We start from the raw sequence: 25,292 nt of genomic DNA on the forward strand, positions 1-25,292 counted from the left end.
GTACTTTCAAACCTTCAAATCAGCACGACCCTCATAGACACTTTAGTCTTCGCATACCTCTCTAACCGCCGTATTCAAAGTCATTTAATGGTTACTTAAATCAATCCTTAATTTTTTTTTAATTTTTTTTTTTACAAGGGAGCATTTTAAATAATCAATAAATGTCTCTGAGTGCGGCAGTAACTAATTAATGAACTTAATTAAGAAGGATTATTTTTAAATACCGAACTCACTTTGAAACTACACACACATAACTTATTCACTTAAAAATAGCTATGCTTTATTGGGGAGGCCTATGTCCAGCAGTGGACTGCTATAGGCTGATGATGATGATGATGATGATGCTTTAAATATCAACACAACTTTTTAAATAATTTTCTAGGAAGAAAATAAGATCACTCATGCATGCAGGGTGATATAAACAATAATAACACTTCACAAAGGTTAAAAAAAGATTTAAAGGGAAACATGTTGCATTGATCTACAATATCTGTACTGCCACCGGCAAAAGCCACATGGCTTTGAATTTGAAATAAATAATGTAATGAGCGCTTATTTGTGAGAAGGTCAAGTTTCTAATTAATTACATTCCGTGGATTTGGGCCTTAAATCGTACTAAATCTTGACATTCCACTATTTTTGATCATTATCAATAACGATTTTAATTATAATTTTTAATAAATAAAACGCAGATGTTTTGAAAAAATTATCCACTTTAGGTAGATATGTAATTAGACAACTAAGCATCGGTAGAGTGATCTTGAACAATTTTCTGATTTTGAAGATTTCAGTTTATTTTAAGAAATTTATCGAATCCGGTAATTATTTGCCTTCGAATCAAAATGTTTAGAAATAGTTCATGAACCTAAAATTAACTGCCTCGTTGATCAAGTGGTTGCAAGTGTGACTGCTAGACAAGCGGTCTCGGTTTCGATTCCCAGGTCGGGCAAAGTATTACTATCTTATATATAAATAATATAAATACTAATTTCTCAGCAGTAGCCCAGAGTCTGGAATTGTGCCCCGTATATAATGGCAATTGGCTCATCTCCTATTACATGGAATTTATAACGCAAGTGGTGAAAAGTGGAAGTAAATTGTTTAGCGGCATTACGTGCTGTGATATACACCTCTGCCTATAAATATTTTCAGGGATAAAAGGTGTGACGTTGCAAAATAAAAATATTTCTATTGACTTTGGGTATTAAAAATGAAACAAGAAAACAAAACTCAAAAAAGATTTAATTTAACATTATAAACAACGCTACCTTGAGTATCGATAATATTGAGCTCCGTTACGGTTACCATTCGCAGTCCATTCCCATTCGTCCAGGTCTTGGTCATCATCCCTTGGTTCCGATCTCCTTCTTACGTAATGTTCTCTTTCCAACCACGCTTCATCTTCTTCATCTTCCCCACCTTCCTCTTCTATAATTTCCAGTTCATCATCATCTATGTTCCCAACAGATTCCTCACCAATTTCTTCCTCTTCCTCTTCTAAAATTTCTCCCAAACCTTCATTATCCCTTTGTGCCTCATACTCTATTTCTGTCTCAGGAATCTCCTCTAATACTTCTCTGTGTGCTATCAAATGCTGTCTACTTCTCACTGGTTGTGGCTCAATCACTTCTGGTTCTTCCTCTTTCTCTTCTTGTTTTTCTTCTTTCTCTTGCTCAACATCTTCTGATTCTTTGGCTTCTTCTGAACTAGCAAATTTGAATGAGAAAGTAAAGATTTTGTGTAGATTTTGCATCGGGATAACAAATGTTAGGGTGAGAACGATCGATGATAGAAGTATCGCAGATATTTCTTGGACGTCGATCTGAAAGATGAAATAGCGTATTTTTATTCCTTTAAGCATACATCGACCTACTGAATTTAAATACTATAGCTGGAGAAATACTCGGGTATGTTTGGTTGACTGGGCAAATTCACAAGTTCTTTTTTTAATACCCCCATTATCATAACTCCTCGCTCTTAGCTAGGAACTGAGCCTGTTATAATAACAATAAGTCCATTATATTCACTTATCACAAAATTATAGTCCTGTTTTGATGAATGAAAAAGTTGACTGCTCTTACCAAGGACATTAGACTAAATTCTCTGGAAGTCTTCACGGTGGCAACGCTGGTGATGAACACGATGAACTGGGTGAGATAGAGGGCGTAGGACAAACGGCTGATGAGCACCAAAGGACGGCAGCATAGGAAACGTGACAGGACACCTGAAGAAAAATACTAGCATTAACTTTAAACACTATTTTGAAACAGACAGACTCATGATTTTTAATATATTTAATAATTTATAAGATTTTATCATTCTAAGTACGGACTGTATAACACTCAATTATAATTTTTTTAATGATTTATAACTGCAAGTATGTACATGTACACTATTCTTATTTTAAATGCATTCTTAGACACGCTTAATACCTTTACAAAAATCCGAAATCCAATTAGAGTTTTAAAATTAACTTAGTTAGATTCGAGTTCATTAACCTCTGAGAAACAGTAATTAATATAGAAAAAATATTTTTTTATCTCAAATATATATTATCATATCGTCATTCAAACCAGATTCAACAATATCGACTTCAAAGGAATCGATTACTGAATCAACTACTACCCAGTACAAGGAAAATCAATATACAGTGCTGAAAAATTTATAATAGTTGAGATACAAAATATGACTTTAAATATTATGTAATAGAATTCAATTTGTACCTTCACCAGAACTGTGGACGGCATAAATCACCCAGGCGATAGCGAGGGCAGAGGCAATTGGTGCAAGCGCAGCGTATTGAGCGGCAAATGAGGCGCTGTATCGATATTGTAGGGAGCCAGAGTCGACGACTGCCCACCAGACTAGGAACCATAGCGCAGTACTGGATAACCAACCAACACCAAGTATGAACTGTAAAGAATATAGGTTAAGAGTCAAAATCGTTTATTTCAATTAGGCCAGGAAGGCTCTTTTTAACGTAAAAGGAACTATTAAAAATATCAGTCTGTCGATCAGTCCACCAGTGAAGCTATTTACGCGTTCCAAAATGTAGATTCCGATGGAGAAGAACGAACAAGAAACCGCCTAGCTTCATTGACAGACAGACTGACGGACAATTCAATTTGCCGTTTCAAAAGTGCCTTATTTAGGATTAATTGAAATAAATGCTTTGACTTTGAAAGTACATAGTTAACTCCTTTTTGATTCACCATACAATTCATAATATGTTATCGGCTTACTCATGTAACTGTTTGACGAGAAACTCGACTAGTATCGGTATCCAACCACCATAAGTTAAGGTCCTAACATTGTTTGTACTGGCCAGCCATTCATTTTAGAGGCATGAGACTCATCGCGTCAAATAAAGAGGGGCCAATTGAATACTAAGATATAATAAACATAATATAAGGTAATATCAAATTAACAAAGAAATAAATTGAACAAGCCTGGCCAGTCTACTAAGTTTTTAATTGGGCCTATTGTTGGGCCGAATAAAGGTAATTAATATTTATAGAAATTCATAGTAATTATGTTTGAAAGACTGCCTAAGGGAAAAGATCACCTATTGTCCATTTATTTATTTTAACTTGGTTTTAATGATCATTATTTTAGGCTGACTACGGCGTTATGAAGATTTTATATTAATTGTGTATAAATGATTAACTCAATTTCCTTTTATTATAACTGGGGTATGTAAGTGGAGTTTTAAGTGCGGGAGAGCCATGCTTCGGCATGATGGGGCGGGCTCGACCGGACTGATAACATGGCCTTACAGAAAACCGGCGTGAAACAACGCTTGCGTTGCGTCACATGGGTGCATGTGTGCACATTTTTTAAGGATATCGAGTTTAGTCTAGATCAGTGAATATGTATCTATTTTAGAATTACGAGTTACGACCGTATTTTTAAAGGGCCAAACTTCAATATGTAGTTATGTTACAAAACAGTCTCACAACACATTACTTTATTCAAAAAAGAATATTCACTTAAAATATTCTCATCCTTACACTAAAAACTAAAGCAAACTTCTTCTAAACTTTACCACATCGCTGACAGACTTACCTTGCCGTGTTCCACAGGTTTCTTCAGAGCCAGGCCCAAACTTAGACCGATTAAATATGGAGTGGAACGATGTAGGACCGACGTGTAACTCAAACGCGCTGTTCTGTAAAGCTGACTAACACTGAAAAGAAAAATAAGATTTCAAATTACTGTAGCTACGTCACGCCTTTTATCCCCAAAGAAGTATGCAGAGGTGTACATTACGGCACGTAATGCCGCTATACAATGTGCCTAAACGCACTTTTCCCCATTTGTATTATAAGTCCCATGTAATAGATGGTGAGCCTATTCCCATATACTGGGCACAATTCCAGCCTCCATGCTACTATGAACGATTACTACGGAAATATGTTCTACTTTATAGCCTTAGGCTAATTGTTTTGTCAACAAGATACAGGGCAACAACTTTAATGTTATTAGAAAACGCTAAACATATTGTATACATTGTCCTATATATACCAACGACCCAGTTAAGGACATGACAGAATTAATATTCCAAACTGATAACTTAACTTCCATTAACTTGTAAAATGTTCACGTTAAAGTATCACAGTTTTGTAAACAGGTTCAAGTTAAACTTGCCAAGTTTAACCGCCTTCAAGTTTTAGTTTATAATGTGAGAAAATCGGTTGGGTCTTTGTTGTTACCTAGTTTAGTACATATTATTATGATGTACTAGTAGTACCGTACTAGCTTCCGCCGGTAAGGTTGCCACGCAACGTGTAGCGGGTTCGATTCCCACACGGATCAACTATTTGTGTGAACCACAAATTGTTATTTCAGATCTGGGTGTGATGTGTATGTGATCTTGTATGTTTGTAAACACACCCACGACACAGGAGAAACTCCTAGTGTGGAATAATGTTTTAAAGAATTCTTGGAAAAAGTATCGGACTCCTGGTTCAGCAGTACAGTTAAATCGTAGATCCATACAGCCTACACACCTTACAGTTTAACTGTACAGTTTTTTCTATTTTCAATTCTATTCAGGTATACAATTCTATGCAGTTAATTTTTTTATATAATTAATTATGATATGTTATCGATAGCTTCAGGCTTATCAGAGAACGCTGCTTTCGTACGTGTCTTTGTAATACTATTTAATTCCTTTAAAGCGACCTTTAAAAAAGGAGATTCCTTATTTTTTTATTACTTATCTGCTAATAAGTTCAAGAAGATTCCGAAGATAAATCTGCGTTGTTAGTTTCTATTTCTAAAACGGCGTAATTATACCTAACAGTTTATGTCTCTCGTTTTATGTAATAGCCGGAAAAAATCTAGAATCTAAGTATTAAAACAATTTATCGGATAAGCGACTGACGTCAAGAGTCAATCAATGTACATAAGTAAAGTACTCTATGTAATTAGTACATAAGTATATAGATATATAAGTGTGAAGATATAATGAGAGGTCGCTATGGTCAATAGAGACTTGTAAATCATGATACAATTGAGTTAAATCATAACAGTTTTGTGTTATGTAAAAATATGACAACTAACTGCACTAAAATATTACAATTATTTCTAAACACACTTACTTAAAAATAAAATAAATAAAACACTTTACTACCCTATGGTTGACTGTTAGAGAATTCCTTAAAGCAATAAGTCTACCATTCACTATTTTGTGACGAAGATTAAATAAAATAAATAAATAAATATTCTTTTTGTGGTATAAGCCGATAAACGAACAGACGGATCACCTGATGGTAAGCAATCGCCCATTCGTGCCGAAGCATAACTACCTATAAATTTTGCATATGTACTTGAATTTTATCTATTTTGGGAACGGAGATCTTAATCAGTTTCGAGTATTAAATCAACTTAGTATCCAAACTATAAAATGGTAGACCAAATCGTCTAAAATCGTCCAATCGTCACTATCTCTTTTAAAATCCCTTCTAAATGTAGCTAAAAAAGAGTCACAATAATTACCTGACTCCATGGTAAGCAAGCATGGTCAACCGATGATCTCGGACGGTGGTGTATCTGGAGTACGCCGCGATGATATGAAGCCCTGGTATGAGGATCTTGTAGAGGCCTTGCTTGACTGTGACCAGCCACACCAGGATGCAGCCGATGATGGTCAGCTGCATGTCCAGCGCCAGTTGGTGGGTTTGAGGGGCACACTGGAATTTGAAGAAACCTTTTTTAGTACCTAGGAATTCTTTTATAAAATGAAGAATTTATGCTCTTTAGATGTAATATGGAACACGAACGTAAACGAGCAGACGTATTACCTGATGGTAAGCAATCGTCGCCGCCCGTGGATACTTGAAACACCAGAGACGTAGGAATTTAAGGGTTGTTGGGAAATCGGGGTTTGGGAAGGTGGGAATTTAGCCTCCGGGAACCTCACTCACACAACGAAAACCAACGCAAGCAATCGAGCCAGCCAATTCGTGCCGAAACATGGCTCTCCCACACTTAAAAATATGTTACTTGCGAATGAACAGGGCCTATAAATACCCAAAGTATTCTAAATATTATATGCTTTATTACCTATATCACGGAAATATATTCTTATACACTTACCATATCTTCAAAACCGAAATAATTCTGCACATAAAGAAGATTCCACCACCAGCCTTCCTGACACACTTCAGCATTCTTTGTGATGAACGTCCCCCACATGGGACCACTGGACAACTTGTCCCAGACGTACGCGTAGAAGATTACCACGGCGAAAAGAGCTGGTGTTAACCTGGAGTTAAAGAAAGATTGTTAAGGATTTGTCGTGGAAAAATCTATCTCGTTAGGGTGACTTTAAAGCATGATGGATGGAGGATGGAGGAAGAGATCTCTTTCTGATACAGAAAAATTACCATGGAGAGCTCAATTGTGTACCTTACAATTATAAAAGGTCCCAGTGTATATATTTAAATGATAATATTTAAAAGCAAAAATCATATAAAAATAAAAATTTTAAAAACAGTAGGCTGCGCGACGTCGCCATGACTGCGCACGCTACTTAAGATGAAGAGTCTCTCTGTGACTTGAAACTAATAGAGTTTTTCTCCATTAATTTACGTGACTAAACCGTGATTTTTCGTTAATTTGAAAAACCTTATTATTGAGATGGCTTTACTTTTTATTTATTTCTTAAGAGAAGGGTTACCTTTTCCTCCTACTACAAAAACAAGAGCCATGATAAGATTCTCTACCGTTTTTCAAACTTTTCAAATATTGAACTGAACAAATATAGCCACTGTTTACTTTAAATCAATATACCTAAAGGAATATGAATTAGTCTTCACAGATCAATATTATTCGTAACATCATACTTTTTAATTCCCGAGAGGGGTAAGTAGAAGTATAGGTACTTGTTACATATTGAGACAGATACGCGTTATGGTTTGGAGATCATTGGATGAGTTTACCCCTTCAATAATAAAATAGAAATGGAGATCAAACTACTGACTTCCAAATCATAACAATAGCGCTTTCTATTACAAAATAATTACGACATTATCAGTTATCTAATTGATTTTTTTATAAGCTAAGATGCTCCCGTGCAGTTTCACCTTCTCTGCTTGGCTCTCATCGATTGTAGCGTGATGTTTTATAGCTTACAGCATTCCTTGATTAATGAACTTATACAACACAAAAATAATTATTCAATTTGAACCAGTAGTTCCGAACGCTTAACGTTTTAAACGAGTAATAAAAAACATATATATTGTACATGGTTTTTTCGTGGTTTCTTCTACCTACGTAGCAAAAAATTATAGGCAGTTAAGGTCAACTAATATATGTTTTGGTAAAAACTCCCATCGATAGAGTTTATTTTAAGCTCAAAATCAAGTTTATGCATATTTGGCATGATCCATTATCCTAAAAGGATATCTAAAAAAATATATTAGCTAGAGATTTAGATGTCCCATTTGGCAGTAAAAAATAGCAGTAATTAACGCGAGGGGAGTCACCGGTGACGGACTCTATTCTAGTGTTAACTGATGGCCTAGTACGATTTTGTGTCACGCAAAACCGTGTTCAGCCCTCTATTTGGTTGGTACATTGGAGTAGTCCAACCAGTACTCTTAGTGTGAGTTTGCTTTACGTTGAAAACGAAATCAGATGGCGTTTGGCGCCCAGGTGGGCCAGCGCAAATTAACCAACCAATCAGAGCGCCGAACGCGCTCTCATTTTGATTACTTTAAACGTAAAGCAAATTCATAGTAGGGGTACAGAGCGGCAAACGAGTTACGTTTCTATCTCATTAAATGTAAAACAAACTCGTACTAAGCCCTCTGTCTTCTTAGTAGTAGTTTAGTTAGATATTCGTTTTCGCATTTCTTAGTGACAAAAGTTTGGTATTATGCGCATGTGCACTTAATAGGTAAATGTGCTGCTGTTTTCTTAATTAAATAGTGGACAAGGTTAATGAGTTCATAGTTTTTTATGATATACTTTTATTTAAATTCAATTTTTCATTAAATATTTTGAAGATTTAATACCGAATCGCGTTAAGGTGTGGCTAAGTAAACCTGCCAATATACCATGTTTTTCTCAGTAAATTATAAAAATTTAAAATGGTTCTTAATTTCCATTTTATTTAACTTAGAGCTATCGCACTTGGAACACCTGTACTTATTTATTTACTTGGAGGATTAGGTAGAAACTAACTAATGTCGTTGTGGCCTGGACGTTTAAGACGTACGCTTCTCATGCATGAGGGTTCGAAACCTACCAACGCCAAGTAGCAATGTGACTTTTTACGAGTTATATGTACTTTCTATGATTATTTGGACACCACTGACAAACGGTGAACGATAATATCGTGAAGCAATCTGGTCTTATTAATTCTAATTATAAGTTTGAAATAGCTAACCCTCATTGAAGAAGCGTGGTGATTAATGCTTAAACCTTCTCCGTGTGAGATGAGGCTTTGGTCAGAAGTGCCAATTATAGGCCACTGATGATGAGGTAGAAACTACATACTTATATGCAACTTGCGATTGTTTCAAACAAATAGTGCAACGGTTAACTCAATATTTGTCTGATTTTAATTGTTAAGACAATATACTTTTATCTATTTCTCGTCAGCATATGAAATCAAATATTAACTTATATTATTAGCTTTGTAACTTTTACTATTTATAATAAAATATTTTTCTTTACACATGTCAGTAGGTTACTCGTAAAATCTTTATTGTTATTTAAAAAATGGTATAAGCCGGCAAACAAGCAGACGGATCACCTTATGGTAAGCAATCGCTGCCGCTCATGGACATCCCAAAACCAGAGGCGTTACAAATACGTCGCCCGGCCTTTTGGGGTTAGGAATTTAAGGGTTGTTGGGGAATCGGGGATTGGGAATAAGGAAGAGGGGTAATTGGGCCTCCGTTAACCTCACTCACACAACGCAAGCGTTTTTTCGCGTCGATTTTCTATGGGACCGTGGTATCATTCCGGTCGAGCCACCCCATCTTGTATAGCGTATATAGTACTACTTTTATTGAGGTATTAACTACTCCTGCGCTAAATGCGCTATCAAAACAAAAACAATCATGCAAATATACAGCGGCCTTTCTTAGTAGTACTTAAAAAAATCCAGACGTTGATACTATCAGCATATCGACACTAACTTCAAATTAATTAATCAAATACGATGTCCTTTTGAGTTATTGGCAATAGACCCTTAATTAACTTCGGTTAGCATATTTTATCACCTCTCAAGGCTCTTCTGTTTAAGTTAAATCTATTATTCAATGTGTTAAAATCACAATACTATACAACTTATATAGGTAGGTACTTATTAGGCCCCGACTCCAATAGTCCGTAGCGCCGTCGTTTTCCATATATTTGTTAAGCAATGTTATGACTCGTCCGCAGCGCCGACTAGTGGAGCCGGGGCCTTAGGCTATTGTATTACTTTTTCGAACCAGGATCTAGTAAAGCGTTGCTAATTAATACGTATTCAAACAATTTTGGCAGGCCTATTGGTAGGTGTTAGGTACCGTTTTGGCCTTCGATGGTGTTCTAATAAATAGTTGAATAGAATTTGCAATAAACTTCAAATCAAAAGAATAATCTACTACTACTCTATTGAAACGAATATTTATTTTAGATACTTATATAAAGAACCACGAGTATATTATTTAAGAATTATGCCGTCCCGCGCAAAAAAAGAAAAAGAGTGATCGTAATATATTACACCCAGTTTCCGTTCCTTTACAAAAGTGCTAAGATTATTTTTTTAATAACATAAAAAATATTATTAACTTCTGATATGTTATATTCCTAGTAGTTAGCGGTGCGAATAAGATTAGCTATGAATCTACATAGCTTAGTATCAGTGGAAACGGTCACATAGTTTCACACTTCACAACTTAGCTACGAGTATTACATCTTCGTAGCATAAGTTCATAGCACAACTTTGGTGTAAAATCACCCTTAGATCTAAGCCGGTTGCAGACCAAGAGCTAAGCTAAATTAATTTAGTTCGCATAGCCGACGCAGTTTTCCATACTTGTGTGCAGACCGCAAACTATGCGACAAGTATGGATAACAGCGTCTATGCAACCACTCTAGACTAGACGTAGAATTTACAATAAAATCAGTTATCCAATACATACCTACATAAATATATAATAAGCCAATAAACGGTGTTTGTCATCAATGTATTAACATAATCGAGTCATGTTATGTATTATATGCAGTACCTACGTCAACATTGAAACGTACGTAGGTACATTTATAAAAATAATTATTCATAAAAATAAATATACCTTTTTTGAGGGGGAAAAATCATCCAATGACTTCCTCCCGCCTCGCCCAAAGCGGGAGAGAGTGTCAGACTTTCTTACTGACTAAAAACCACCCTGCTCCTTCTCCTGCTTTGAGCCGGAGCCCCGGTAACCTGTTACGTTGTCCGCAGCTCCAGAAAATAAATATACCTAGCTCAAAACCCAGCTGTGCTACTACTGACAAATTTTCGAAAAGTTAAAAACGTCTTGCAATTCTATGCCTAACCTGGAACTCGAAGCCCAACACCCCTTGTCCGTTTTATTTAGACAATTGAATATTTACAGTAGATCGCGGGTGTTATAGTTTTAATGGTCATTTTCCATTGTGAGTCTAATCGATGACGATTAGTTCACTGAAAAACAGAATAATAGTTTTGTGTTTAATTCCAAGCTCCATTTATATTAAATATTCAAATGTTACCGGCTTATACTAAATATCACGGAAAAAACCAAGCATAGAGCTTAATCCTTTCATACAAATAAATTATTCGAAATTTTACATTATAAATCTAACAGAAAAATTACATAAATTTTCCATTAATAAATAACGTTAAAAATACATTGTTTGACGTAGTAGTTTAAAATTGTTTAATAGCGTATTTTAGTTGTATTTCCCATGGCATGAATCAACGAGTTTATAAACAAAGGTGAACCGGTTTCAAATAATTTTTGTTACATTTTTTTAAGGTAGGTCTAATATGTTTATGTTTTTAAGTCCCGAGTTGACTTATGTTTCTTACATTACTTATATGTATGATAATAATCTTAGGCCAAAAATAGAATATTTTTTACATGTTGTTTTATGTTTATAACATGTTTTGTTGTAATTTATTTTCGGCACATGATTGCCTAGTTAATACGATTTTATAATACCCAATTGATTATGTTTTGATCGACCATGACTCCTTGGGTTTTGCCAACATATGGAATTAAAATAAAGAACGTTAGTTTTATTCTAGAAAATCACAAATCACGGCCTCACAGTACTTTTATAGAGCTAGAACTAGAAACGAGTGAAAACGAGTGAAAACAAAAACAAACAAGTGAAGCGAGCACTCGCCGGCAGTGTGAACAGTCAGCGATCAACTATTTGTATATGCATCTCTTTTGTTTACACGGAAAGTATATCTATTATACGTTTCTTGAGCGAAAAAATAGCCGATAGTTAGTCGTTCACTCGCCGTTGGTGGGACAACTGCCTAAACCAACGTGAAACAACGGTTACCGAAACCCTTCTCAATCCTCCAAATCCCCAATTCCCAAAAACCCAATTTTTCAACCCCCATAAGGCCGGCAACGCACCTGTAACGTCTCTGGTGTTTCAGGTATCCATAGCGGTGATTGCTTACCATCAGATAATCCGTCTACTCGCTTACCGGCTTATACCAAAAAAATAATTACTAATTATAAAGATATAGTCACTACCTATTAATGATCTCACACGTAGTTACACACCTATGAGGTGGATATTATTTTCCCTAGTAAATCTTGTTAATTGTTAAAATCAATATACAATCATAAGAAGTCACACGATTGACTCACACGTGAGTTGCGATGAAGCATGGTTTTCTGTCAACGATAAAGGACTTTGTATGACTGTACTATGACCAAATAACTATCACTATGTTTACCACTATTATTCGCAATTCGCATCCGGGATTACTAGACTTATCTGGATTTCCAAGTACATCTTCAATTTTATTATAACTTTCGTGAGACATAGGTACTAAATTATTATGTTACTATCGGCTTATTCACGTAACTGTTTGAATATGAGCCTCTAGTATGGCTTGAAAATAGTCGAGATCCTCGTCAAACAGTTACGTGTGGAAGCTGATAACATAATAATTAATTTACATTCAATGTTTGCTTACTTTTTTTTTAAACTTTACCCCACACCTAGGATTTTGTCCTGTGTCGTAGGTGCGTTTACAAACATACAAGTTCACATACACATGACACCCGGACCCGTAACAACAATTTGTGGATCACACAAAGAGTCACAAACTAGTAGAGTTTCTCCATTAATAAACGTGAATAAGCCGTGTTTTTTTTATTAAATAAGTATGTTCTCACGACAGTTATTATAAAAATATAGTAAACATACTATTTTTATACGACGCATTTACAAATTGTATGTTATTTTTAAGCCAGATCTATTATTAAAATAGTTTTGTTTACATACAACACAGACTACGGAAAATTACTGTAGTTTTTGTTATGCGAACCATAAATTGAGTTCATTGTTCGTACATTTTAAAGGTATTTCCAACTTAATTGAATATTCTATGCATCGAAGTTTCCTACTAATATAGTAAAACATTTTGAATTTTAACTAGAAAATTCGAATAGTTAGTATATTTATAAGTACATCTCCTGCATTTTTAATGTATTTGTCTACGCTATGTACCAAACAATAATTTATTTTTAAGTAACATCTGTAGAGTATATAGATAATAGTAATAAAGTCTTACTAATAAAAAAAAACGAATCTCAGAGTGATTCGCATTAATTTGAATTCATAATGAGACGCCTGTCACTTTATCATAGCAAGAAGTATTGTGTGTTTGAATTGCAATTCGATCTTGTTAGGCGTTTACAAATATAAAGACTAGTTTAACTTTTGATTGACTTCGTATTTCTAAATCCTGTCCTTGGTTTCACTTCCTTTTTTCTTTTCCAAATACATTCTCTAATTTGAAACTAGTTCCAGCATTTTTTTTTTCAACCACGTCACTCAGTAACAAAACCCAAACTTACAACTTTTATCAAGACAATACCTTAGATATCTGGAGAAGAGTCTCCTAGGAGCTCCACTGTCGTTGTCAGCAGCCCTATGAGCTGTCAGGGCTCCGCTGAGCAGCAAGAAACAGTCGGTGAACATCCAACCAGCTCGGCACCACGACCACAGAGGAGAACTCGCAATCTGGAAGTGAAAGGAATGATAATATTATTATGATATAAGGCATAATACATATTCTTTATACTTTTTAGCACCTATTGCATATAAAACATAGTGATGTTATATTATTGTGTGGTTTTATCACACACGTCTTTCTTTCTTTCAGAACACATATTTCCGAATAATATTTAAAATATTACATTATATAACGCCTGCTCTTCCTGGAGATCTAATTACCTACAGCTCTAATCTGTTGAAAATAATATTACTATGTTAGTAGGTACTATGAGACGCACTCTACTACGGCGTTTGGCTTAACACCACCCCTGATGCCTTGTTCTTTCTCACTATTGTAAATATTCCAAAGACAAATACATAACTATTTGTCCCAATAATACAACAACGAGACATCGAAGCATTAAAATTAGTATTCTGTTAAAGAATTTAAAAAATCCTTAAGCCTAATATTGTTTTACTCAAACTGCTAGTAGCACATTAGTTCTCTTGGACGATTAGACCATTAGCACAGGAGCAATCATTTCATTAAGCAGTAACTACCTACTTGTAATAATTTCGCAATGGTATCGCCCAAAATATTGCCGCATATACCTGACGCCTAGACTAACAAACATGGCAAGTTGCCAATAATAACATGCTCTGAAGAATGTTTGTTACACGAATATAACCCTTCTGTCCTAGTAATAAGACTGTCGTAAAATACGCAGTGCAGGGAAAGCGTTTGTCGATATTTTGACTGTGGAAGTTGTAATCGATTTGAGTATTTAAGCATTACGAAACTGTACGACATTGTTTCGTTCAATTTACATTAATATGTAAATCAAACATATTCATCAATGATGATATTGCATGTAGATAAGTATATAAAATTAAGGCGTAAAGTTTATTCATGAAATACATTTAATAATACCTATTTGAATTTTATTAATACCCAATATTTAAAAGACAGTTGTATCAATTAATATCCCTCAAGTAGATAAACTAGGGAAACGATTTTAAGCCAAGCTTTAAACAAAACAATTAAAAGTTACAAATGATCGTCAATACATCGATAAAGTCATCACAATGAAATATCGACAACTCCCAGCACTATAACTATTTATTTTACAGTCATGCTTTTCATGCAGATGCTCCAAATAACATTCCATGGCTAAGGTTAAGCACTTGACGGTCACTAAACATAATATACTGAGTATTCAGTCATTTACACTCACATTAAGATCTTTCACATGTTTAAAATATAAAAGACATGTAGTCTTACTTTAATCTAACGTAAATTTTGATAACAATAGTATAGAGACATGATTTTAATTTTGAAGTCAATAGATATTCTGTAAACATTTATTGTTATTATGATGAGATGTTAGGTTTTGTATCGTTCGGGATATATATCATTATCATATCACATTTTTCTTTTCTTCTAGACTAATACGAAAGACTTTTAAATAACACGCGATAGATTGAAGGATTCCAGTGTTGCACAACTTGCAGATGACCAAAAGCTACTATGACTATGAATATTTCTATCCAGCGAAACGTAACATTTCTATTTCCCACCAGCAACAATAAACGAGATCAACACTATGTCTTCATCTAGTCTTACATTCCCATCTTACAAACAAAGGATATCTCACCTCAGTAATCCTGAGCCTATTGGTATACGGCATCACGGCGACAGGCAGGAACTTGTGGGCGATCAGCAGAGCAATCGTAGCGATGCCTCGAACTCCATGGATGCAGGAGATCTCATCATCAGTTCCTGGAGCTGTCAGCTTGTTTATCGTGTAGTAGAGCGAGAAGGAGTTTAGCAAACCACCTGTGGAAGAAATAAAAGTAACATGAATTAACAGAAAAAAAACATAAGCATGATACTATGAACATTTATAATGAATTTTTTAGGTGAAAAGTGATGATAGTAAGCAATGTGAACATCTTATTTTTTCTCTATCAGGGGAAGCTGCACACAGAGATCTGATTTATGTATGTATGGAAACAAACTAAAGAAGTTTTGTTATGATTTGTATGCTAGAGAAGCCTCGTCTCCACTAGGAACATTTGTCGAGCAACATGTGTCTCTTGTCGCACAGTCAACAATATCGCGGCAACGTCGTCCGACTTCACCCGACATCATCCAACATCACCCGATGTCTGCGGAGACACATGTCGCGCGACAAATGTTTCTACTGAAGACGAGGTAAACTCTTGCATTAAACATCATAACAAACTTCAAAGTTCAGAAAACCCTTTCACCCATGATTCATACGAACAAACAAAATAAAACAAAGAGATCATGTATGTATGAGTCATAAGAAATCAATTACACACACTGCCACGTGCGAAATAATCAAGATATTTTTAATCAACCTTGTATCACCAGAATGCCAGGCACCTAAAGATTTTATATCCTAAACAGATGTGCTGCATAAATCTTTCCCAAGACTTTTGTAATATTATTCAGGTCATTTTATTTTTAACGGCCTGTTTAACCGACTTGAAAAATGAGGAAGTTCTCAGTTTGATCTGTGTGTATGTACGTAATTTTGTGCGCGATTATCTCGTGTTTAGTTGAACCGATTTTGATGCGGTTTTCAGCATTGTCTTTTTCAGCCTTTGGAGAAGGTTTTAAGTATACTTACTCGACTTAAAAAAAACTGGTACTCAAGACAATTGTTATAGAACTTAAACAGCTGGAAAAGGTGTGTCATTAATATTAGAGAAACTTACATGAAATAAAAATGGCTTGAAAATGATGATATTAAATTGTTCTTACATTGTAAGGTATCCTTTGTTATCCTAATAAATAATTTGCTTTAGAAGGAACTAGTCCTTTTGTAAAATAATCTTTTCTACCTGATTTCTTACTATCACTAGCTCCTTTTTCTTCATCTTTAGTTTCTTCCTCATTGCCCTCCGCCTTTTCATCAGAGTCTTCACTCTGACCCTCTGGTCTTCTTGCAAGAAAGTCTTGAACAGTCGCCACAAGTACCAGCAAAATGATGACACCATAGAACGATCTGAAAACATCATATTCAACCGAATCAGCAAAACATGAAAAATGAATTCTATTGCAATTCAAATTAAATTCATTTTTGTTTATCCCAATTCGATGGCTTTTAAAGATCTATCGAACCGATTTTGCTAAGAATATCTTGCGTAGCTTCAATTAAAAATATTCTAATTTTAGTTACACTCATTATCCTCGCGGAAGACCGCTCATTAAGATGAGACGTGGTAGCTAGTCTCATTATTTCAATACCTATATAAAGTACCTTCGCCCTCAAAATACGACTTGACAAATCTATTTTAAATGGTCTTGTTAGATTTGTTCTAATAATAAAAAAATGCCTATTTTATTTTGCCTTATCGATATCTAGGTGTTGTTATACTTGACCAATGATAATGATACTCAGAACTTATTTATATTCAATCGTACTTCAATTGGAAATCAAGATTTGTCGGTAGTTTTAGAGACATTTTGTTTTATGAGTTCCGTCAAAATGTGATATTGTTGTTGGAGATTAAAAATAATTTTACGGTCAGTTTCAATAAATTTATCAATCCATTTATCAGTAAGTAAATTTACAGATAGATAGATCAATAAGACTGGCTATGAACTATTTAGCCTTAATTATCGATCCAAATTGCCCTTAACTCTCCTAAAGTTTTTTTTTACTAAACAAATACTCACAATGTCAAGAGAGTCGGCAGTTCCGTCCACTCCTCCCAGTAATCCCCTTCCTCAACATGACAGTCCTCTTCGTCCACCTTGACGCGAACAACCACTCCGCTGGTGTGCTGGTAGTGCTTGACGGCATCCTTGATGACCACCTCCACATCCTCAGGGTTGCAGGCCGCTGGCACGCAGACTCCCCAACTCAACGTTGAAAATCGCGGCACAAAGTGACCTGGCTAAACAAAGCATGGGGATGTTTAGTGTTTTAAAGTTCTTTAAGAACTCCGTATCTTATTAGGCAGGATTATGTTAAGTCCATTTCTTGAGTTACATAATACATTACTATCACACTAATATTATAAATGGGACAGTTTTATTGTTTGGATGTCTGTCCGTCAATCAAGCTGAAACTACATGTGCCATTGATGGCACGGGACAATATTTTGGGCACAACTGCATTTGTAAGGTTTCTAGTATTATAGGTATCTGAGTCCACTGCCATGACTGCTTACCATCAGGCTAACTGTAAACTTTGTTGCTACTGATCGATAGTATGGACTAAAAAAGTAAAAAATATTTGATGGCACACCTACGACCTCAATACACATGTATTGTCTTCAAAGTAAATAGCACGTCATTATGTAAAGGTTCACCATCCCTACAATAGGGTCATAAATACTGCATCAGTTATGTTATGAGTGTTACGTAGTAAGGTATGAGCATGTTCCCATATACTGGGTACAATTCCAGTCTCTGTAGCTTAAAAAAATACACTAATAACACTTTGCCCGACCGGGAAATTGCTAGACCGATTGGTCATCAGTCACACTTTAGATCACTGAGCCCCTTAAAGGAGTTTTTGTCATGAAATATTTAGTTCTAATTGCAAAAAAAAGAAATAAATGATAAATAAATGATAAATGATAAAAAATATATTTCTCGACCTGTAATTTCAACAAGACCAATGAATAATCAGAATAAAAAAGAGTAGATAAATGCAAAATGAGAACTTGGTCTGACTGAAAAGCTTTATTTTTGGAGGAGTGAAATCATCCAATGACTTCTCCGGTCCAGGGTGACGCGAGAGGGAGTGTCAGACTCTTACTGACTAAAAACCACCCTGTTCCTACTCCTGCTTTGAGCCAAAACACCGGAACCCGCTAAGTATTCAGCAAACTTCGGGACTAAAACCCCCAAAATACACACCACGAACCAACCTCTACAAACCTCTACTTTTAGGTTTAAACAAATCAAGCAACTACGACATTGGACCTTTATCATCAGCATCAAGAAATATGATCACGATTCGTTTCGTCATATATTTTTATAGGCAGACAGTGACCAGTCGCTCGTCTAGTAAGGTTGGCACCGATATATGCACGATGCGTTTGACAGACAAGTGATGCAACTGCAGCGAACCGCGTGGTCATACATAAATATAAGATATACTATTTCAATGTTCCTTTCTTTGGATATCAGAATTGTGTACAATATCCTGAAGGTGGCAGCAGTAGTTGAAGGTCGATCTGAAGAAGAAACCTAATCACCAGCTTTGGACGGAAATGGACTAATGTTTTAAAGATATAGGATAAACCGACAGTTCACCTGATGGTAAGCAATCGGAGCCCTCGAAGTTAAGAGAAATGATAAGTAGATACTTTTTTTAACAAGGGATGGAAGCGTCCGATGCAGTTAAACTTAACCAATAAATAAATCAACATTGCTTATCCCTATCGAAGAATAAAGTTGTCGTGAATATTATTGAAACTCAAACTTAACCTACATAGTTTTTATGAAATAAGTACAAAATGGTTGTCGGAGAAAAATGACTCGTTTTTCAAAACAATCTTTAAATCGTTTTCCGATTCCCAAATCCCAAATTGGAGTTTGATTTCATCCAGTTCTTTAGATTTCCTACAGACAGTCCTAAAACTGAGTACGTGGGTCGTGGGTAGTATTAGAAAACTTGTTCGAAATGCTTTTTGGTTAGCTTATTGTTACTTAGTGTTTCGTGATAACATTTGATACGGTGGAACCAGGCTGACAAAATACAGTAGCTAATATGTCTGTCTGTACGTTCTATAAGATGCAAATAAATTAGAATTATCCGCATTTACTATGGATATTGAATAATTTACTTTGTTTTGAATAAATAATAACAAAATAAGTGCCTAATCCGATCCCCATATTTCATAATCGTTCACTACTTTCAATGTAAAAAAAAACAAACATTAACATTCTGTGTATTATTGTTAGCTACAAAAATTGATGTCGAATGAATAAACAATAATCTCTCAACTTAATGGACTGCAATGCAGTTTATTTTTCCAATAATACCTACGTTTGAGTTCAAAAACGATCTATGACGCGCAAGAAACATTAAAACAAAAATATTTATAACCGAAACTCACATCATCGATCCGGCTCCTGATCAAGTTCTTGGCTTGCGCCAGATGCACGGGCGTCTCCAGCTCTGGATGTTCTGCCTTCACGTCCAGCCGAGCCAAGCAGTACTTCCCTTGGACCTTGACAACGCTGCCACTCTCCAACTGAACCCTCGCACGGCTCCCCACGCACTGATCAAAGTCACCGAGCTGGATTCCATTACCTTGCAAGATACCCGAGGGAATCTTCGCCGTAGCGTCAAGCACTGTAATGAAAAATTCCTCTTTTGTTCAACTATGCAAAGCCCTTGGGAACACCTGAGGCTAACGCGAACGCGTCAAGGCCAAGTCAATGTTTACTCCTCTTTATAATCCCTTTGTGTATTATTCTAGGCCTCAACCTTGGACTTGTGTAAACCAAACATTTCACGTTTAATGCTTGGCTAACCAGTAAAACATAATGTCCTTCAATTATACAGTAAAACCCCTTGATTAAGGAGGTGCAATAACTCGTTATTTATGTTATTTTTTCACACAACATCTGTTGTGGAAATATCTGAAACATTGCCAATATAAATAGTTGTACGTTAAAGTAATTATTTCGGTTAACGGATATAAATCTCAAAATACGATTGTTGAATTTCTAAACTTTGTTTCTTGGATCGTGCTAAGAATGAAGCAGTACAAATAATGTATACTTACTATTCAGGGCCCACAGTTTTGTGCCACGTAATTGCCTCAACACAATCTGTCCGTGACGCCTGCATTCTGGATTATGAATTCGAGAAAAATTTGGTGCAAATGTGGGAAAAAATGCATAAAAGTCTTCAAATTCACTTCTGAGCAAATTACGCCGGTGCAAAGCGTCCGTAACGTGTTTTAAATGACTCTCTGTCGACGAGGACATTTCTGGGATATCATAGAACTTTTCTTTTGATGTTTTATCGACTTTTTTATCTGAATCAGATTTACTGTCTTTTTTAATGTCGTGCATATTGTAAGTGTCTTTGACAGGATATTTTTTCTTTTGCTCAGGAACTATTTTTTCTGTTATTTTTAGATCTTCGTGACTTGACGATTTGTCGTCCTTTTCTTTAGATTTTGCTTTGGCTGATTCTTTTTCGTGTTCTTTCTTTGCTGCTTCTTTCTTTGGTTTTTCTTCTACGTGCTTAGGTTCTTTTTCTTTCTTCTCTTCCTTTTTAGGAGAAGGTTTCTCAGAATCTTTTGTTTTGTCTTTGTCTTTTGAAACTGGTTTATCAGGCTTATGATCATCTTCTTTAGTTTTTGGTTTACTTTCCTTAATTTCTTTTTTAACAGGCTCCTCCTTTTTGCTCTCTGTTTTAGGTTTTACCTCAGGCTTTTTCTCTTCGGTTTTAACTTTGATTTCTTCTTTGGCAGGTTTATTTACCGGTTCAATCTTTTCTTTGGTTTCTTTCCTCGGTGGTTCATAACGAGGTCTTTTCTCTATTTTAGGTGTATCTTTAGTACTAGTTTTAACTCCAACTTTTTTAAGAGTCTGTTTCCCGTAGTCATCATCATCATCATCATCATCGTCGTCATCGTCGTCGTCATCCTCAACATCGTCATCGTCGTCGTCATCGTCATCATCATCATTTCCGAAAATTGATTTGAAGAAGGGTTTTGCTTGCGTTTCTTTAGGTTTTTCCTCGTCAAGTTTTACATCACTCTTCTTAACAATAGCTGGTTTAGACTTGTCGTCATGTGAAGGTTTTTTACCAGAATCATCTTTATCATCTAAATGTTTTTTATCCTTACTTTTATGTTCTGTTTTCTTGGTTTCGGGAATTTTAGTAGTTGCTTCAAGACTCGGATCGACTTTTAAACCTAGCATATTGAATGTTTCCAAAATACTTGATAAAGTTCCGCTATAGAAATCATCGTCATCATCGTCGTCGTCATCATCGTCGTCATCATCATCGTCGTCGTCGTCATCATCATCATCATCATCATCATCATCATCATCATCACGTTCCGCAGATTTTGAAGAGGACTTTGTGACTTCTGAGCTTTGATCTTTTTTAAACTTTTGATCAGTTTTCTTCACTTCTGGTGCTCTTGGTTTTGTAGAAATACGTGGTTTGTCGTCATCATCATCATCATCATCTTTTTCTTTAGATTTCGGTAAAGAGGGTTTCGAATCTGACTTTTTAATTTCATGTTTTAGCTTCTGATCAAACTTTTTAACCGGTTTGTGATCATCATCGTCATCATCATCATCATCCGTAATTTCTTTCGATTTAGGTGATGAAAACTTAAACTCAGGTTTTTTACTGTCTTGTTTGATTTTCAAATCTGGTTTTTTTAATTCAAATGCTTTTGATTTTGAGAGTACTGGTGGCTTATCATCATCGTCATCATTATCATCATCATCATCGTCATCATCTTCACTGTCATCGTCGGCACGTTTCACAACCTTAGAGAACGAATCTTTGGTTTTTGAACTTTTTATGTCTAATTTCGGTTTAACCTCACTTTTCTTGACATCAACAACTTTAGACTTTTTCAATAAACTAGCTTTAATGTCGTCATCTTCATCATCATCGTCATCGTCTTTATCTAAGCTTAAAAACTTTTTACTACTTGCCTCTAATTTCAATTTACTAGCAGAAGCATCTTGTTTTAACCCTGTTTTAATTTTCAAAATATCTTTTCCGTCATCGTCATCGTCGTCTTCGTCGCTTCTGATATCAAATTTGTGAGCAGATTTCGTTTCAGCCTTCTGATGCACCTGTTGCTTATCCCGGCCCACCTTCTTCAAATCTTCAAACACATGTTTTTCACTTTCGATTTTAACACTATGCAACTTATGACCGTCCTTCACTTCACAATCGTCACACTTTTGCTTTTTTATATCGTGTTTCACAGTCTCGGCTTTAGGTAAATCGCGTACACGGAATGCGGTTATCACTGTGGCAAGGATAGGCAGGCAGATTAAAATTAGAGCTAGCGTCCATCGTTGGCGCGCCATGGCCGACGCGGTGCGCGCTCACGTCGCCATACTCCCGGACTGAAACGATCACGAACCTTGGCGTGTATTTGGAACGCACGGGTTAAGACGTATCTCATTGAAACGGGTGCTCATTGATGGTTCTCGGTCGAGGTTATGGGTTAGTAAAAGTATTTTAAAATTTTGTGGGAGCGGGTACGTATATCTGTGGGGTTAGTAGTAGTGAACTGGCGTTAGCTCAGCTGATGGCGCGCTTCCAAGATCAGTGTAAAAATAGTGTTGCGAAGTCAATTGTCCGGCGGTCGCGCGCTGTACCGATTAGATTGACTGTATTGTGATAGATCAGCGTTATTGTTGCTAGGGATCGAGATTTGTGTTTATTTCATTGTAATTAGTATTCAAAAGTATAAAAAATGATTATTATTATTTGAAAGAGTTATAAAAAACACTTATCATTCACAAATTCCTTGGCAACAATGATTCAGTATCGTTCACAAAGGAACAACATTTTAGAATAATTTTGATACATTTCAATAATCTTGAATTATGTCAAATATTGTTTGGAATAAAATAAATTAGTTACAAAGTTGAACTAAGTAACATTTCACCTGTATCATTTTCGCTATCTCATACCGCAAACAAGATACAATTATTTTCTAAGTTTATTTATAGACAACGTTCCTTAAGTAGTATTAAGTATCTAATAAATACAAGCTACACATGTGTTAATTTTAATCAGCTCGTGTCAATCCAATTATAATTACCCTGTTTAAACTGTTTCGTACTTATTCAAAGTGGTTTTGGAAGTTAAAATTTTGTTTTTAATTAATTATATTGTTTGGGAAACCTAGTACTAATGTTATAAATCTTCGTAAACGAGATTCGTTACTTTAATATTAAATTATTAACTTCTGATTTGAGAGCTAAATGTTTAATATCTATTGTAGACAATATTTAACAGTTTATTTTATTACTATTCCGTATCTAACTTAACATTTTGTTTAAATATGTAAATATAAATAGTAAAACACTTAATACTAAATCATTTGCATAGTTTAACATAATGCGTTGACTCCTAAGCGCCTGACGTAAGACAAACAGCAAACATTTACTGTCATGTTACTATTCATTTTTAATAGGCGTAGTGTGTATTTTTTATTTACCGTTTGAAGGCTGAAATTGCACGTTTAAATTCATCATCATTGTTTGAGGTATAATAAAATATTAATTACTAGACGTACGTCACGTACACTTAAACATCACAACTGTTTTTTGACACTCTAACAGGAATGAATTGAAAATAATATAAATAGACAATAACCAATTTTTCTTTTTATTATTGATACATACATAAAAATGATACCTATTAATGTATACCCACTATGTTAATATTATTTGCTACCTTGTGTCATATAGGGCATGCTTTTTCATGACTCAGCAAATACCCTGTCATACATATAGGGTCTATAGTCTGTATAGGGTCGACAAGACGAAGAAACAAGGAAGCAAAAGTATAGCCAGTAAAAAAGTATTACTCTCAATAAAAATACTGGCATTCTTAACATTGGACACAATGAACAAAATCGGCTAAACGGACTTAAAATAAATTACCAATAAAACCACATTTTACGATACTTATACGCTTATTAAAATAAAAATAAAATAACCCAAGGTTTCCAAATACTTTCGATACATTTAGCACGAACTCTGCTGATACAGCAAGGGCAACCTGAACCACAAACTACTTTTATCCAAAAATCCTTTTACTGTAAAGTCCTGAAGGCTATGATTACACAATCAAAGTACCTACTAGGTCAGGTATTTATTTATTTTTAGGTCTTTTAACTATAAGTTAAATTATTGTCCTACATAGCTTAAAGCATTAACTGCAAAAAGAAAACTGTTGAAGGCAAATCCTGGCGGTTAAAGAGTTAATAAAGTATTCTTCTATATTTTATAACACGTATAAAAATCCAATAAATAGTGGATCTCTTAATTTTTTTTTAACGCTTTCAACAATTCGAACATCAAATAGTTCCTAGTAGGTCTAAAAGTGATGGGGTTAAGTTAAATCATCAAATAGCTCCTCTCACTCTTAGAAAGGTGGGAAAGACTGTTAAGCTGATAAAAAACTTCCTCCAGCACCAGCTCCGTGCCGGGGTAGCACACCTGTATGATAATATACTAGATATACATAATATATAGGTATAGAATATATCTAATTCCATGCACTGATTGACTTAATCTATTATATACAAAATATAAGTCGGGTTTTCCTTCCTGCCGCTATAACTCCAGCACGGACGAAGGCCTCATCTAGTTATTTAAGAAATTGACGTGTTACATTGTAACCTATTTGCAAAAATAAATATAATTTATCATTTCCACTGTTTTGCATTCATCGGAAATGTCTCGAGCTCCGTGAAGTTTATAGCAAAGAAAATTCAGGAAACATTTAAGAGAAAAGCAGGAAACCAGGCACTTCATCATAAACAGAGTTCGTCGTCTTTGCTAGTTACTTAAATAAAACTAT

At 35.2% G+C, this 25,292-nt stretch overlaps 1 protein-coding gene across 1 annotated transcript; it reads right to left on the bottom strand.

Moving 5' to 3' along the window:
• Positions 1-1,224: 1,224 nt before the first annotated feature.
• Positions 1,225-23,001, bottom strand: LOC118263383 (uncharacterized). Its single transcript, XM_035575325.2, has 12 exons — positions 20,494-23,001; positions 19,819-20,057; positions 17,423-17,643; positions 16,585-16,748; positions 15,369-15,550; positions 13,595-13,740; positions 6,601-6,769; positions 6,001-6,194; positions 4,066-4,186; positions 2,724-2,913; positions 2,082-2,224; positions 1,225-1,822 (listed from the first exon to the last, which is right to left on the bottom strand). The coding sequence occupies exons 1-12, from the start codon at positions 22,778-22,780 to the stop codon at positions 1,265-1,267; spliced, it is 4,614 nt and encodes a 1,537-aa protein (XP_035431218.2). The 5' UTR covers positions 22,781-23,001; the 3' UTR covers positions 1,225-1,264.
• Between the last annotated feature and the right edge of the window lie 2,291 nt (positions 23,002-25,292).

This window comes from Spodoptera frugiperda, chromosome 27 (assembly GCF_023101765.2).
Source record: "Spodoptera frugiperda isolate SF20-4 chromosome 27, AGI-APGP_CSIRO_Sfru_2.0, whole genome shotgun sequence".
NCBI lineage: Eukaryota > Metazoa > Arthropoda > Insecta > Lepidoptera > Noctuidae > Spodoptera > Spodoptera frugiperda.